This window comes from Pinus tabuliformis, chromosome 6 (assembly GCF_031772625.1).
Source record: "Pinus tabuliformis cultivar Carrire ecotype Pingquan chromosome 6, CPIR1, whole genome shotgun sequence".
Taxonomy (NCBI): Eukaryota; Viridiplantae; Streptophyta; class Pinopsida; order Pinales; family Pinaceae; genus Pinus; species Pinus tabuliformis.
The window spans coordinates 1,455,655,104-1,455,672,671 of NC_142292.1; the positions used below are offsets into that span (position 1 = coordinate 1,455,655,104).

Sequence of the window (17,568 nt, forward strand, 5' to 3'; positions counted from 1 at the left end):
ATAATAAAGCTTCGTCACTCTTGTAATATAACCAAAGATGGATGGCATAGGTTCAAAGTCTCTCCACCACCCACATAAAAGAAGCCCCATTGATCAATCTGGAAAAACAATTCTAGTGGAGCAAGAGAGGCTAAGGCAGATAATGCCTAGACCCGCTTAACACTTCTCAGAGTATAAGGCAATGCAATACATATAAATAGCATAGTTGCAATGTCAAAACTACAACAAATATTGTTTGCCACCATAATAACCCATGGCAAATTGTTGTGGCAGTGATGTACCTGACAAGATGGCTACATAAACAAAGAAACCCAAATCAATTCTCCTGCAGGCATTTGCCAGTGAGGAAGCTAACTGTTTTATTGTTGTTTGTCTGATTCCATGTGATTCCATGTCTACATGGACCACATATATCGCTGTCAAAACTGGGTATGCAGGAGCAGTTAATGGCAAACTTAATTTTAACAGCGGTTCACGGGGTTTGAGGTTCACAATCTCGTTAAGCTAATGTAAGTTGCAAATGCTTTTGTAATAAGCACACAGGAAGATCGAAAGCATATGCCCTTTCAATAGAGACAGCGACTCTGCGGCTGTTAAGATGAAACAATCACATAATGAACTCATAGTAGACCAGAAAGGTACAAATTTTCTGAGAAACAAATTTTCAGCGCTCACCATAAACAGCTGTTAAAGCACTGTTTTTTCTTCGGGTAAAGTTGTTTCAACACTGTTGTGATAGTGGGATAGTCTACATTCGATTTGAATTTTCTTCCCCGAAGATTTGAAAGCTATACCTATTTAACTGAACAACCTAAAGGAGTAGTCTGCCTAGGCCATTCTACAGCCTAGGTAGACTACTCCTATAACAATGACTTATCATCCATTGTATGCACTGAACAAAGACAAACTGCAGCAAGTAGATGTAACAGTAAAGCGTACCTACAGGTATGATATCCCAAGCTTGTTTTGAGAACTCATCAGACTGGGTATTTAGTTCTATGCATACATGAGTGAAAGAGATATAGTTGAAGATTCTTTTCATTCTTTTGTTTTTTGCATATATAGTTAGAAGCAGCAAACTTGTGAAGTTCATTATCACCTTGTAATCAATCAACAATAATAAGTTTGGAATCGCCATAAATCTGCGATTGTGTTACCCCTCTGTCAATAGCAACCCTTAACAAGAACCATAGATAGTTCATCTCTCCACAGTTAATGGTACCTTCACCCAGTGAAGTCTTCAAATCAATCTATCTGGTTTTCCTGAATCAATAGTATGCCTCCTGCCCCCACATACTCCAAGTTTTCCTTGACAGGCCCTGCGAAAACCACCCATATTTGAATTTGTTAATGTTTACTTCTGCCATTATTCTAGGTTGTTTTTTTGGTGTTTGTTTTTCTTTTCTTTTCTGACCAGCTGATCACAACCCTACATTGATGAAAAGTGTTGTCCCTGTCCCCTGCACTCACCAAAGTACCCTAGTAACTTAGTTTAATACATGTTTCTACCTACGAGCATACAGTTGCCTTAAACTCTAGCTTGGAAAGAAAGAATGAGACAATGTTCAACAACCCCACGATCAAAAGATGGATTTGATCTTCATCTGACACAATACTGATTTGCTATTTATAAAAAACTATGTATGTAAGATAGAACCAAATACATTGGTTACACTACACTAGATCAGTAAGTTCAGCCACAAAATTTTTGAACTCAGGAAACACAAGGCTTAGTTAAGTTCCAAAATCATAGGATACAATAAAGAGTACCAAAGCAACAAGTTTCTGACAATAAACAAAATTGCACCACCTTGAAAAAATTAGGGTGAAGATTGACCACAAACAAATCAGAAACACATTAATAAATAAACTCAGTGTTAATTACTTAATCTCTTCACATTGTTTTCATGACAAGAATTAACTGATCCTGAATCCTAGGCATCTTTTCAATGTCCAAAAAAATGATAAAACACACCCTCACAATAAGACAACAAATATTTAGGAAAGAAATAAAGCTTAATTAGAAGGAAGATATAGGCTTATAGCCCAACTAGCCACAATCTTATGGTAAGGCAGAGGACTTGCCATGACAATGACATGACTTGAGTTCAAACCAGATTGGGCATGCTCCCTTCTGTTTATATTGGTTCATGGACACCGGGGGGGCAAGCAGATAAAGCTAGGTGCAAGTACTGAGTGAATTTTTATAGTATAAATGCTCCTCGGGCACAGCAACTTGGCTGAAAGGACTCTTGCAATTGACAGTGTACTATGCCCATGTTAATGCAGGGAAGCATTTCCAATTTTCCCCTACCAGGAAAAAATAGAAGCTAGAAGGAAATATAAAGTGATATAAAGTGGAGATCAACTATAACAGCTCAAAGTCTATAGTATGCTGGGCATTTAACTTTGTTAACAATGCAGGATTTTCAGTTTGTTAAAGTAAAAAAATTAGAAGCATTATGAGCCATGACATAATAACAAGAGCACAACATGATGTGTGTGTTTCTGTGTGTGCACCTAGACTTGTGCATTTCATTCATTGAAATGCAAAAGAACCTAACAAAAGCTTTGATCACCTAAAAGTAAAAGGTAATTTTCAAAATAGATCCTCCAACTTATATCCCTGAGTTTTGTCAAATATCAGTTGTCGATTATCTATTTCCCATTACTATTAGTCATGATTCATGGCACAATCAATTACAATGATTCCATCAACACAAGGGTTTTGTCATAGACATCTGCTTTTAATTAAAAGTAAATTAACGTACGACCTGATTATTCAAAGAGGGTAAAAATTCTAGATTATTCGAAGAAGGTTATAGATTCTGCAATTTGGAATATACCTCAAGCATACAAGGTCTAATTTAGAGGCCAAAAAAGGATACCTTGGTATAATGACACCATGTATGAAAACCTAGAAATTTAATCAGTGCTGTTTCAAGGAAAAATGAAAATACACATGCTTGTGCCATACACATGCTTATGTGTATTTTCAGTTTTCCTTGAAACAGAACTGATTGAATTTCTAGGTTTTCATACATGGTGTCATTATACCAAGGTATCCTTTTTTGGCCTCTAAATCAGACCTTGTATGCTTGAGGTATATTCCAAATTGCAGAATCTATAACCTTCTTCGAATAATCCAGAATTTTTACCCTCTTTGAATAATCAGGTCGTACGTTAATTTACTTTTAATTAAAAGCAGATGTCTATGACAAAACCCTTGTGTTGATGGAATCAATGTAATTGATTGTGCCATGAATCATGACTAATAGTAATGGGAAATAGATAATCGACAACTGATATTTGACAAAACTCAGGGATATAAGTTGGAGGATCTATTTTGAAAATTACTTTTTACTTTTAGGTGATCAAAGCTTTTGTTAGGTTCTTTTGCATTTCAATGAGTGAAATGCACAAGTCTAGGTGCACACACAGAAACACACACATCATGTTGTGCTCTTGTTATTATGTCATGGCTCATAATGCTTCTAATTTTTTTACTTTAACAAACTGAAAATCCTGCATTGTTAACAAAGTTAAATGCCCAGCATACTATTGACTTTGAGCTGTTATAGTTGATCTCCACTTTATATCACTTTATATTTCCTTCTAGCTTCTATTTTTTCCTGGTAGGGGAAAATTGGAAATGCTTCCCTGCATTAACATGGGCATAGTACACTGTCAATTGCAAGAGTCCTTTCAGCCAAGTTGCTGTGCCCGAGGGGCATTTATACTGTAAAAATTCACTCAGTACTTGCACCTAGCTTTATCTGCTTGCCCCCCTGTGTCCATGAACCAATATAAACAGAAGGGAGCATGCCCAATCTGGTTTGAACTCAGGTCATGTCATTGTCATGGCAAGTCCTCTGCCTTACCATAAGATTGTGGCTAGTTGGGCTATAAGCCTATATCTTCCTTCTAATTAAGCTTTATTTTTTTCCTAAATATTTGTTGTCTTATTGTGAGGGTGTGTTTTATCATTTTTTTGGACATTGAAAAGATGCCTAGGATTCAGGATCAGTTAATTCTTGTCATGAAAACAATGTGAAGAGATTAAGTAATTAACACTGAGTTTATTTATTAATGTGTTTCTGATTTGTTTGTGGTCAATCTTCACCCTAATTTTTTCAAAGTGGTGCAATTTTGTTTATTGTCAGAAACTTGTTGCTTTTGTACTCTTTATTGTATCCTATGATTTTGGAACTTAACTAAGCCTTGTGTTTCCTGAGTTCAAAAATTTTGTGGCTGAACTTACTGATCTAGTGTAGTGTAACCAATGTATTTGGTTCTATCTTACATACATAGTTTTTTATAAATAGCAAATCAGTATTGTGTCAGATGAAGATCAGATCCATCTTTTGATCGTGGGGTTGTTGAACATTGTCTCATTCTTTCTTTCCAAGCTAGAGTTTAAGGCAACTGTATGCTCGTAGGTAGAAACATGTATTAAACTAAGTTACTAGGGTACTTTGGTGAGTGCAGGGGACAGGGACAACACTTTTCATCAATGTAAAAAACATGACTGGAAATTTTTAAATCAACTATGTTCATGTTAGAATTTGGGCATGTGGGCACTAGGCTTAGTGCACACACACTCACACACCAGATCTGTTAACAGCCTCGAATTAGAGTTCAAATACAAGTTGAGTTCAAATACGAGCTGACCCCTGGGTCAGATGTGCAGGCCAACAAGACTCCCAGATGCATTGATCAATTCATTAGATTTGGAAGGAATTACTATTTCGCTGATGCTGCAGATGCTACCTCATCCTCTCTATGGCATCAGGGATAGAAAAAGGCTGACAGTCCAAGTCTGCAAGGGGATAAGGGCTCTAAGGTGGAATTCCTATATTTAGAGACTACAACAGAGTTCCATCAGGTTAGGAGATAAAGAGGATACGTTAATTTGGTCGAAAACAATGTTCAGGGTGATACACGAATGTTGGAACACTTGGGACAGAAATCTATGTTTCCTATGGGAGGTCTGGGTGGGTATTTATGATGGTGGAAATCTATTAAATTTCCATGGAAGAATCATCTTTTCATGTGACTAGCCCTTGTGAATAAGAACCTGACTTGGGGGGTCTTGAAAAAACGAACTTGACATGGCCCTAATAGACCCACTCTGAGTAAAAATGAAGATGAAAGTTGAGTCTGAAACCATCAGCCATTTGCTTATCCACTGTCCCTTCTCAAGAGAAGTACAGGCCGATTCTTTGACTCTGAACAAAGTTCTAGGTCACTGGCAAGGAAATAATGTTGAGGATTGCTTGAAACATTGGATGGAAGACAAGTCTGTTAGGGCACCACCTTGTGTGGTCTCTTGGGCCAAATGGCTAGCTAGGAATGCTATGCTATTGCAAAACAAAGGAGTCCCAACTTTTCAGGTAACCCACTAAATCAGGTACATCGAATCTTTCGGATTTCATAGAGATATTTATGAGAGACCCTAAAGAGGGATTCCCGAATGATCCACTTGGGTATGGGTACCATATCTCTTATCTTTGGCAGGAATTGGAACACGAAAGCTTTCCACTACCCTGGGAGCCCTTACCTATAATAATAATAATCTATTTTTAAAGTCACAACCTAACCTGTCACCAAATTGATATGGAGGGTTGTGATCAGCTGGTCAGAAAAGAAAAGAAAAACAAACACCAAAAAAACAACCTAGAATAATGGCAGAAGTAAACATTAACAAATTCAAATATGGGTGGTTTTCGCGGGGCCTGTCAAGGAAAACTTGGAGTATGTGGGGGCAGGAGGCATACTATTGATTCAGGAAAACCATATAGATTGATTTGAAGACTGCACTGGGTGAAGGTACCATTAACTGTGGAGAGATGAACTGTCTATGGTTCTTGTTAAGGGTTGCTATTGACAGAGGGGTAACACAATCGCAGATTTATGGCGATTCCAAACTTATTATTGTTGATTGATTACAAGGTGATAATGAACTTCACAAGTTTGCTGCTTCTAACTGTATATGCAAAAAACAAAAGAATGAAAAGAATCTTCAACTATATCTCTTTCACTCATGTATACATAGAACTAAATACCCAGTCTGATGAGTTCTCAAAACAAGCTTGGGATATCATACCTGTAGGTACGCTTTACTGTTACATCTACTTGCTGCAGTTTGTCTTTGTTCAGTGCATACAATGGATGATAAGTCATTGTTATAGGAGTAGTCTACCTAGGCTGTAGAATGGCCTAGGCAGACTACTCCTTTAGGTTGTTCAGTTAAATAGGTATAGCTTTCAAATCTCCGGGGAAGAAAATTCAAATCGAATGTAGACTATCCCACTGTCACAACAGTGTTGAAACAACTTTACCCGAAGAAAAAACAGTGCTTTAACAGCTGTTTATGGTGAGCGCTGAAAATTTGTTTCTCAAAAAATTTGTACCTTTCTGGTCTACTATGAGTTCATTATGTGATTGTTTCGTCTTAACATCCGCAGAGTCGCTGTCTCTATTGAAAGGGCATATGCTTTCGATCTTCCTGTGTGCTTATTACAAAAGCATTTGCAACTTACATTAGATTAACGAGATTGTGAACCTCAAACCCCGTGAACTGCTGTTAAAATTAAGTTTGCCATTAACTGCTCTTGCATACCCAGTTTTGACAGCGATATATGTGGTCCATGTAGACATGGAATCACATGGAATCAGACAAACAGCAATAAAACAGTTAGCTTCCTCACTGGCAAATGCCTGCAGGAGAATTGATTTGGGTTTCTTTGTTTATGTAGCCATCTTGTCAGGTACATCACTGCCACAACAATTTGCCATGGGTTATTATGGTGGCAAACAATATTTGTTGTAGTTTTGACATTGCAACTATGCTATTTATATGTATGGCATTGCCTTATACTCTGAGAAGTGTTAAGCGGGTCTAGGCATTATTTGCCTTAGCCTCTCTTGCTCCACTAGAATTGTTTTTCTAGATTGATCAATGGGGCTTCTTTTATGTGGATGGTGGAGAGACTTTGAACCTATGCCATCCATCTTTGGTTATATTACAAGAGTGACGAAGCTTTATTATTTGTGTAATGGCAGAAGAGGTTTTAGAAAAGGGACATGGAGTGGCACCATTGTTGAAAGCAGCAGCAGGAGAAGAAGAAGATGAAGAAGAGCAGGAAACGGCGGCACAGATAGCACTTCTCAAGTCTAAGATTGCTGCCAATGTCGGAGCCATGCCTTCTGTTTTGAAGAGAATGAAGCTAGTCATAGAGAAAATAAACAAACTTGATCAGTATAAGGGTAACATTGATTGTGTTTTCACAAAAAGGCTGGCTCCTGACGATTGAATGCAATGCTGATTGGTATTTGGACTTCTTCTATTTGCAAAGATACGCTCTTACATTACAGAGCATACAAATTGTGTTCTACCCTGTAATATTTTCTCATATTTATAATGAAAGCAGCAACGATGTATTAGTAATTTATGTCAATAGAGAGCATTAACTTTGGCTAGTTTTTCTTTTCTCAATGCGGAGTAGCTATCAAATGCGGAGTATGACTGAAATTCACTGGTTTGTATCTCATGGGAGATGTAACTCACGCAACGTTCAAATAGTATTGTTTGCTTTTGGATTGTTTGTATTATGGTTGTCTATTCTGATATTGTTATTGGTCTTCTATGCCAGTAGATTGGGTGTTTTGTGTCGACGAGGAGCAGGGTGCGAGCTGAAGAGTACCTGGGTGGCGAGCTGCAGAGAGGAATCGCAGAGCGGGAAGCGCCGGGTCGAAATGTGAGTGAGCAGCGCGGGTGACCATTTCGAACCGGCCATAATACTCTGCGGCATGAATTCCAGCGCGTCCCTGATCGGTCAGGGGATGTTAGGGAATGTCAGGACTGTCAGGGGAGGGTGGCGGAGAAAGAGGGCGGCTCAGCTAGAGGATGGTGGCAGAAGGCAGAGAGATTTCCGGTGGCCGGAACCGGACGATTTTCCGGCCGGTGCCGGAAAACGGGCCATTCTACAGCCTAGGTAGACTACTCCTTTAAAAAAACCTCATAATAATGTTAATATATATATATGTGTGTCACGTAGAGTTTTTAAATATATACATTTATATATAGTCTATGTTTATATATATATATGATTAAACATTTAAAGAAAAAAGAATTTCAAATCTTTATAGTTAATGATAGCAATTTATCAGAGAAAAGTGAATAAAAGTATAAAAAAAATAAATATACAAGAATCATTTTGTACCTCATAATAATGTTAATATAGAGTTTTTAAATATATACATTTATATATAGTATATATATATCACGTACAATTTTTAAATATACACATTTATATATAGTCTATACTTACACTTATATATATATGTATGAATGATTAAATATTTAAAGAAAAAGGAATTTCAAATCTTGATACATCATGATAGCAATTTATCGGAGAAAATTGAATAAAAAACCATATATATATATATATATATATATATATATATATATATATATATATATATATATATATATATATATATATATCACGTAGAGTTTTTAAATATATACATTTATATATAGTCTATACTTATATATATAAAACTATAGGATTAAATATTTAAAAGAAAAAGGAATTTCAAATCATGATACATCACGATAGCAATTTATCCGAGAAAATTGAATAAAAGCACCAAGAAAAAAAAATATGCAAAAATCATTTTGTAACTCATATCATGAGAATTGGATGGAGATCTCGAATGTTACTTGGTTGCAATAAGTAATGTAGCACTTCGTAACCCAAGAAATGCCCTTAACGACAAGTTATGTAATTATGGAAGATATTTAGCTTGAAAAGATAAAAAATGCAATGACAAATTATGTAATTATGAAAGATATGTACCTTAAAAAATCAACAATTCATAAGAATTTCTTTTTCTTTTTTTTTACGTAAGACGAGAGAGATGTTACATGTTGTTGAGATGTTACATGTTTTTTTTTTTACAAATTTTTTTTTTTTTTTAAACCACCACATAATTTCTTTGGAAACCTCAAATTTCATCTTGTGTGGCTTCCCATAGCTTCGCACAATTCTCTTTTATTTTTTCTTGACCATCCAAACACCGGTTCACCCATATAGCTGATGAGAAAAGACCTGTGCCATGTCCCGGTTCACCCATATAGCTGATGAGAAAAGACCTGTGCCATGTCCAATCCATGAATAGTAATTTTTATTTTATAAATTCAATGGTCGAGAATTGATATGTTCAAATCAATTTGGTAGCTCACCTTTCTTAATCCAGTGGTTAGCCTTTCCCATCTAGGAATCCAAATTTTCAAAATTGATGACTGCCATAAGCGACATGTCTAGAGGGAGATTCTCCAGGATTCAAATGACAAAGCTATCATAAAAAAAAGTTCAATTCAGACTAACGGAGTAAGTGAGAAATTACCGTCTATTTGAAGTGAAAAGGGTTTTCTCACCATGAAAGGTATATAGCCAACCATAATTATACGTGACATGGATACGATGATTGCCTCCAAAACCTTGTTTAACGAGTATAGCTATGAAAGGTTTAGGGTTTTGGTAACCATTGCCTCAAAAACTCTAGGAGAAGAGCTTTCCTCTACAAAATGAAAAAAAACGAATATGAAGGTGATGCACACCATCGTGCAGAGGGTTATATGCCATGTTTCAGTTGAAACTGCAAAATGTGATGGAGGAAGATGAATTTTCCGATGGTAAATGATTTTTAAATCACCTAATAATGGATATGATGGTGCTGAGTAGTGCAGAGTGGTTGTTGGGGGAGTTGTATCAATAATTTACCACCTCCATTGGAAAATAGCATAAGGGTGCTTGTTAAGTTCTGAATAACCTTCAAGGTTGAAAGACTAACAATAAAATAGAATTGAAATACTTGCTTTACCATAATGGTAAAAATTTGTGTTGATATATGGAATGAAATACATGTTCATTTGTGTTCATTATTTGTCAATTTTAATTATTACTTATTTTTGTTATATGATAATTTTTATATTTTTTACTAAACGTTAAATAATTTGGTAAATAAAGTAGGGGAAGGGGAAAATATATGTATCCTTTTCCCTTCAAAATTGTGCAATCCAAAGGTGAAAATTTATTAGCTAAATAATTTTACAAATAACTCTTTTACCTTAAAGACATAAGAATATTTCATACATTAAAAGCATGTATTATTTTTTTCTAAATAAATTTGTTAAATTAATATATAACAAAAAAATGAATTTGATGAATACTATATTTTTAATAACAATTAACGCTCATCCATTTTAAATTAAAAATACCCACCCACAATTAAATAACAGATTCATATTAAATAAAAATTTCTCAATTTACAATTAACTCTCTTATCCACCTTAAATAAAAAAATCCTCAACCTTTATATAACTCATTCATTTCTTTTTTAAACGCCTCGATTAAATAATTATATAATAAAAATAACAAAAATATCTCTAATAAAAATCAACTCTCATATCCACTTTAAATCCAAAATCCTAAACCCATAATTAACTCTCATATTTACGTTGAATAAAAAAATTCCTGAACTCACAATTGACTTTCAAATCCACCTAGAATCAAGAATCCTAAATTATATATATATATATATATATATATATACATAAGTTCTACGTTGCCCATCTCCTTTAAAGCATCTTAATTTAATTTAATCAGCCCACCTTTCCCCTTTAAAATCAAATTTTCAAAATTGGAGAATAATTGAGTTCGTATATCATAAACTACAATATATATTAGTTTAGATTATCAACTATTATAAAGTACATTATAAACTAGTGTAAACTAATTTAGTTGGTACGTTATAAACTAATATTGTAATTTTGTGGGCTAACGTTGAAAGAGCAACCCGAATTAGAAAAAAAAACGAAAAGCAAATTCAAGTTCTTTTGGGTTTTAGAATGTGTTAATCTTTTCAACAGTCTTATACATTTATAAGAAGGGGTTCAGCGTAAATTATATGTAGAAAATTTATGTGATTTACGCCGAAACTCTTCTTATAACTGTTATAGATCACAAAAGTCTCAATTCAATGACTACATACATTTTAAATGTACAGATATAGTTTTTCGTTACACATATAATTCCATTTTTCTTTAGTGATTTTAGATTCATACGAAGGGAATCATTCGAATCCGTTACCCAGTCAACGCGTTGAAGAAAATAGACAATATAGTTTTTTATTCATTTCTTCGACCTGTTCAAAGGGGATTTGCTAAAAATGGTTGAGGGTTCAAGAATAGCGGGCAGTATAAATTCAAAGGTTGCATCCACCAATATCGCACTCATCCCAAAGAAAGATGAAGCTGAGTCTTTTATGGATTTCCGGCCGATCTCTTTATGCAATATTTCTTATAAAATTATTGCGAAAATAATTGCAGAAAGGATAAAAGAGTACTTATCAAAGCATATTTCATCAGAACAACATGCATTTCTAAAAGGGAGGAACATACAGGATGCAGTGGCAAGCACCCAGGAAGGACTATTTACTATACAGAAAAGGAAAAGGAATGTAGCCGTCCTTAAGATTGATCTCCAAAAGGCATACGACTGCCTTGATTGGGGATTGGTAAAGATTGGCCTTAATACTGGTATGACAAACTGGATAATGGCGTGTGTCGAGATGGTGAACTTCTCGGTGATTATAAATGGAATTCCCTCCCCTTTCTTTTCTGCATCCAGAGGGCTCCGACAAGGATGCCCCTTATCGCCTCTGTTATTTATACTGGCAATGAATACTCTTAGTCTCCATATTAATAAAGCTGTAGAAGAATCCAGAGTTTTTCCGCTTAAAGTTTGTAGAGGAATCTCGATATCCCATAACCTGTTTGTCGATGATATCATAATGTTTGGAATGTTATGCAAGATAACTTGGTCATGCTACTTCGACATCTTGGACAATTTTCAAAAAGCAACAGGCCTCAATATCAATTCTGAAAAGTCTGCTTTTTTTCACAACGATTCAAGCCAGGATATGATTGATTGGCTGACGGAGCTGTTTGGAATCAAAGCCCATTCTATCGGGCATGGGCTGAAATATTTGGGCTTTCAGCTAAAAGCCGCAGGTTATAAAAAGGCGGACTGGGGATGGATCTTAGACAAATTCTATAAGAGGATTTCTAGCTGGCAGTATAGATATCTATCTCTTGGAGGCAGAATGATCCTTGCCCAGTCGGTTTTAAATCAGCTGATGGTATATTGGGCTCATTTATATGCCATCCCAGCAAGCATAATTTCGGCAATGAATAAGCTCACAACGAGCTTTATTTGGGGAGACCAAGTAGGGAAAAAAATATCATCTTTCTTCTCTAACCAATATCTCCAAACCAAAGAAATTCGGAGGCTGGGGGCTCTTAGAATTGAAATCTTTCGGCAAGGCTTTACTATGCAGGACGCTATGGAGAGGAGTTTTTGAGGAAGGTCCGTGGAGTAACATTATTCGTTTCAAATACCTAAGAAGGAAGAGCCTGGCATATTGGCTCAGGAGAAAGCAATTAGGCTCTCCTAGGGGATCTCCTATTTGGCAAAGCCTGCGGAAAATTGGCAAATTTTTTCTGGAAAATTTATTCTGGCACTTCCAAACAGGTAAAAATATTCTCATTGGAAAAGATTGTTTTATGAGTGGTTCTGAAGTGATTGAGATACAAAAGCCTCTGCTAATCTTTCTCCACAGACAAGGTATTTTTTACTGGGAAAGTCTTATTGCTGAATGGAATGGTCCCATCCCCCAGTGGAAGGAAGCTGAACATATGCGGATGCCAGCAGACATTGCCTCACTGTGGGACAACATTAAAGTTCGACTCAGGAACTGTGGAATCTTTCGTTCAAAGGAGCATGATAATCTCATCTGGAGAAGTTCTAAGGTTTTATATGAGGTCCAAGTTAAAGATGTTTATAAAGATTTGATAAGCAAAGTTCCTTCTCTGCTCAAGCCGTCCTTTCCGTCCATTCTATGGAAAACAGGTTGCCCCTTAAAAATGATCTTGTTTTCGTGGCTGGCATTTCACAACAGGAATCTTTCTTGGGATAACTTAAGGAAGCGAGGGTGGCAGGGACCGGGTGTTTGCTCCATCTGTTGGGCTGAAGAAGAAACCAATTTCCACCTTTTCTTTGCCTGCAAGAAGACTCGTCTTCTGTGGTGGAATCTGGAGAATGCCCATGGTGTCCAGCACTTATCTCATTCTTCGACTGCTGATGCGTTCTTATGGTGCAGCCTTCAAAAGAAATCATGGAGATCAATCTTCATCATTACGGTATGGTGCATATGGAAATGGCGCAATAAGGTTGTCTTCAATGGCAAGGTCCCCCAGCACATGGAAATTTTATCCTCCATCACTTCTATTTTTGAATCAATCCCGCAAAGCTCATCTAAGATTCCTTTCCAGAAAGAAAGTGTGATTCAGCAGGACCTGTCTGTCATTCCGAGAGCCTTCTTCGATGGGGCTGAGCAGGAGGGCCAATGTGGCTGCGGGGTTTATATTGTGGTAAATGAAATCTGTCATTTTCATCTGTTCTGGAATGGAGGCAGTGGTTCAAACAGTAAGGCGGAAGCAATGGCCCTTGCGGGCCTTCTTCATTTTTGCCTTTTTCTCAATCTTCAGGATGTTTCCATCTTTGGTGATTCTAAGGTCTTGGTTGATGGTCTCTGTGGTAAGAACATCATAAGAAATCCGCAGCTCTCTGGTTGGATTGAGAGGATTAACTTTTTATGGAACAGATCTAAGGGGGTGTCCATTCGTCACATCAAGAGGGATCTTAACCATGCTGCAGATGACTTATCCAAAAAAGGTCTCCGGGTGGCTCCAGGCTTATGGTTCTTGCAGGTTTCTTTTGAGGGCAACGTTATCTCCATTCAGGACTTTCTCCCTCCTGATTTCTAATCCTTGTTTTGATTCTAGCTCCTTCTTCTTTCTCTGGTTTTGTTTCAAGAAAGCTCTGATATTTCTTTCTGGTAGATGAAGGTTTCCTTTCGCTAATCATGCTGTTCCAGTGATCGCAGGTTCTTCATGAGTGCTTACAATATACAGTTGCTGGATGCAGTATGCCAGGTCTCGCTTCTTTTTGATGTCTGCGATTTGCTATGGGTTGTGTGTTCGCCATAACTTCAATCCTGGTGTAGTTAGGAGTTTTGATTCAGATGTTGTTCAATGGGAGTTTTTGGATTATGCTGATCCTATTTTAGGCACATATATGTGGAACATTTATGTTTTTTAATTCTGGCTTGTGCCTTGGGGTAAAATATCTTGTATGTTTTTCATCACAAAGACCAGAGGAACTGATATAATGTCATTGTTTATATTACTGATATAAATGAAATATAGCTTTTTTCGGCCTGAAAACAAGAAGAAAAAAGCTAAAATTGGGGCGCATTCATCGGAGTTTCTACCGTGATCGCAGGATGGAAAGCCGTAGTTTATCTGTTATATTTTGGGAGTTTTTTGCAAGTATATTTTTCGAGTAGAATTTGTTTGAAATATGTTAAAAATTTATTGGAATTACAATGGTTGGGATTGCAATTTCTAGCTGTGACTTTCTTATGATATAAGTATTTCCAAGAATTTTATGATTCAAAATATATAGTAAAATACATTTTAAATAATAATAGTTTGAATTATAAAAAAATTTCAATCAAAATGTTTTAGATATTTATTAAATATAGCAGAAGTGTAAGAATTATATTTTTTCTCTGAAAGTTATGAAAATTTCTGTTATAGTAGGGATATTTGTAAATCCAAGTAAAAATTGTTAAAATTCATAATTTTAAGTGTTTTTGAGGCTTTTGATGGTGCTGAATTTATTTCCACCATCAAAAACATGATTCAAACATTATCTATACAATTTTTTTTGAATATTTATTGTCCAAATTCTGACCACTTTTAACTATCCAACCAATTCCTCCATCTCAATAAATAAATATATGCATACAGTTAAAAATATATTTTAAATAACAAACAAAATCACAATTTAACCCACCATTATTTCACCACATTCACGTTCTACAATATCTACAATATACGATCCAAATGAAACCAACCTATTGATTACGGTTCTGATAGATATCAATTCTTACAGTACCCAATCACGGTTGTTACAATTCTTACGGGACCCAATCATGGTCTTGCAACACTAGTTTTCTTGCATAATTTCGGCCGCATTCTTATCTGCATTCCAACAATAAAAAATGAACTACTCTGTCTTTGTTTCCTGTAAATGAACGACTTCATCCATGCAATATGCATGCATGCTACTGTTAACCTTCTCCATATTATTTTGATCAGAACACATGAAATCTTCAAACTCGTTCAGCTCCATGGCCGCTCCCCTGTACAACTCTTCCAAACCAAAATCTGTGTCACAGTCGGATGAAGAGAAGAGCAGATTCCAGTGGGGAAGCGATAGGTCGCTCAAATCCAATAAACTCTCCGCTAATATTGCTGTATTTCCTCCACAATGATCGGAATGTGGTGATTCCTCGTCCACAAATTCTGCTTCCACAAAATTAGCATCTGCCGTTTGGAAGGCAATGCGCTCCGAATCATCGGGTGTGATGGAATTGTTTGCGAGTAGGTCGCAGCATGACTGGGAGAAATTACCAGTTTCATTAATATTACACGATTTGGGAGCTCCATTTAAACTGGGATTATTGCAGCCATCACTGTTGTAGCTGTTTTCTTTCACGATTCCGGAGCCTCCCATGGCCGTTGTTATTTTGAGTGGAATTGCTTTGAACACATGAGTTGACAGAGGAGAAGAAGATCTCCATTTCGATTCCAGAGATTTCGTGCTCGAATTAGCTTGAGATTGCTTTAGTGGCGGGAGCTTTTTGCTAAGCTGAGTGTTCCAGTAATTCTTGATTTCGTTGTCTGTTCTTCCGGGTAGTCGTCCTGCAATCAGGGACCACCTGCATGAAACCATAAATATAACCTCGTCAACTTCCTACTCTGCAGTTAATTATTCGAAATTTCGAGGCGCTGAAATGGGGAATCAATAAATTTTGTTGAGTGAACAAATGTTCAGATATTCTCGACATACCGATTGCCAAGAAGGCGATGCATCCGAATAATGAGATCCTCCTCGTCGGCGGAAATCCTTCCGCGTTTAATGTCAGGACGCAGATAATTCTTCCAACGTAATCTACAACTCTTTCCGCACCGGTTAAGACCTGCAACAAAAATTCTTTCCACTTGTTAGCCTCTGAATAAATATTTATGTCTGCATAAATAATATCTATACCATAACTGACAACTAACTGACTTGTTGTCGCTGGGACAGTTCAATTGGCTTTAATAGTAGGGTGTAAATCATGAAATTTGAAGGAGGGAAAAGTAAACAAAACAAAAAAAACCATGACAAACTTTTTAGAACTCACCTGCTTTTCGGGGAAGAATTTTCCATCCACCATCGCCATGGGTTTGAATGTATGTGGAGAGAATCATATCCTCTTCTTTGGTCCAGGCCCCACGATTGAGCCCTTGTTTTGAGCAGCAAGGAGATCTACCCATCTTGAATATTCTACGTCTGTAACTCAACAGCTGATGATTTCCTCTGCTAAAAACACTGAGTCACAGTAGGGGCCTCTCTGCTTCTCCTTGGTAGCGAGGTTGACTTTATATAGAACTCAACCGCTGATGATTTCCTCTGCTAAAAACACTGAGTCACAGTAGGGACCTCTCTGCTTCTCCTTGGTAGGGAGGTTGACTGTATATAGAAGTAGCTACATTCTCCGTACGAAGGAAGGCTGTTAATGTCATGCGAATCGCGATGTTCGATCGATTGGTCTCTTCGGTCTATTCGTCTGTTGGGACTGTAGCGTGTACGTATAAAAATTAAAAATTAACTGCACAGATCGAAAAATTATCTACCCCTCCTGAAAGCTATTTGGTTTCGGCGTTCGGACAAAATGGAGAATCACATGGTTTCGGGGCTCGTGCAATTACGGGAGAGAATTGCTGAGACCAAGGTGTAATATTTTCTCCAGATTTGGTAGCCGGGAAAAATTATATTGGAAACCAGAATGCACGTTAATTGACATTGTGGTTATTTTTGCAGTATTTTAATGGTTAGTTGTTTTGCTTAGGTGTTTTTTTCCAGAACGTGTTAGTTTTAATTATGTCTTTTGTTGTAAATTCAAAAATATATTTGATTAAAATACATAGTTAGCAGTACCAAATCCTGACTGGTCGTCTAGACTTGTTCGATCGATTGGTCTCTTCGGTCTATTGGGACTGTAGCGTGTACGTATAAAAATTAACTGCACAGAGCGAAAAATTATCTACCCCTCCTAAAAGCTATTTGGTTTCGGCGTTCCGACAAAATGGTTTCGGTGCACGTGCAATTGCGGGAGAGAATTGGGGTCCAGTGTAATCAATTTCGAGAAATCGCATGGTTTCGGTGCACGTGCAATTGCCGGAGAGAATTGCTTCTTACAAGTCAATGTGTTCCAGTCAGGCCTGGAATTTCAAAAGAAAATTGCCTGTCAATTGAAAATTTGGAAACGGGTGTTGGTTTTCCATGCCTGTCAATTTACTTTTTTAGTAAATTTATGACTGTC

At 36.7% G+C, this 17,568-nt stretch overlaps 1 protein-coding gene across 1 annotated transcript; it reads right to left on the reverse strand.

The window, feature by feature from the left end:
• Positions 1–15,203: 15,203 nt before the first annotated feature.
• LOC149264102 (uncharacterized) lies at positions 15,204–16,519 on the reverse strand. Its single transcript, XM_089395258.1, has 3 exons — positions 16,387–16,519; positions 16,050–16,179; positions 15,204–15,918 (listed from the first exon to the last, which is right to left on the reverse strand). The coding sequence occupies exons 1-3, from the start codon at positions 16,517–16,519 to the stop codon at positions 15,204–15,206; spliced, it is 978 nt and encodes a 325-aa protein (XP_089251384.1).
• Positions 16,520–17,568: the final 1,049 nt, after the last annotated feature.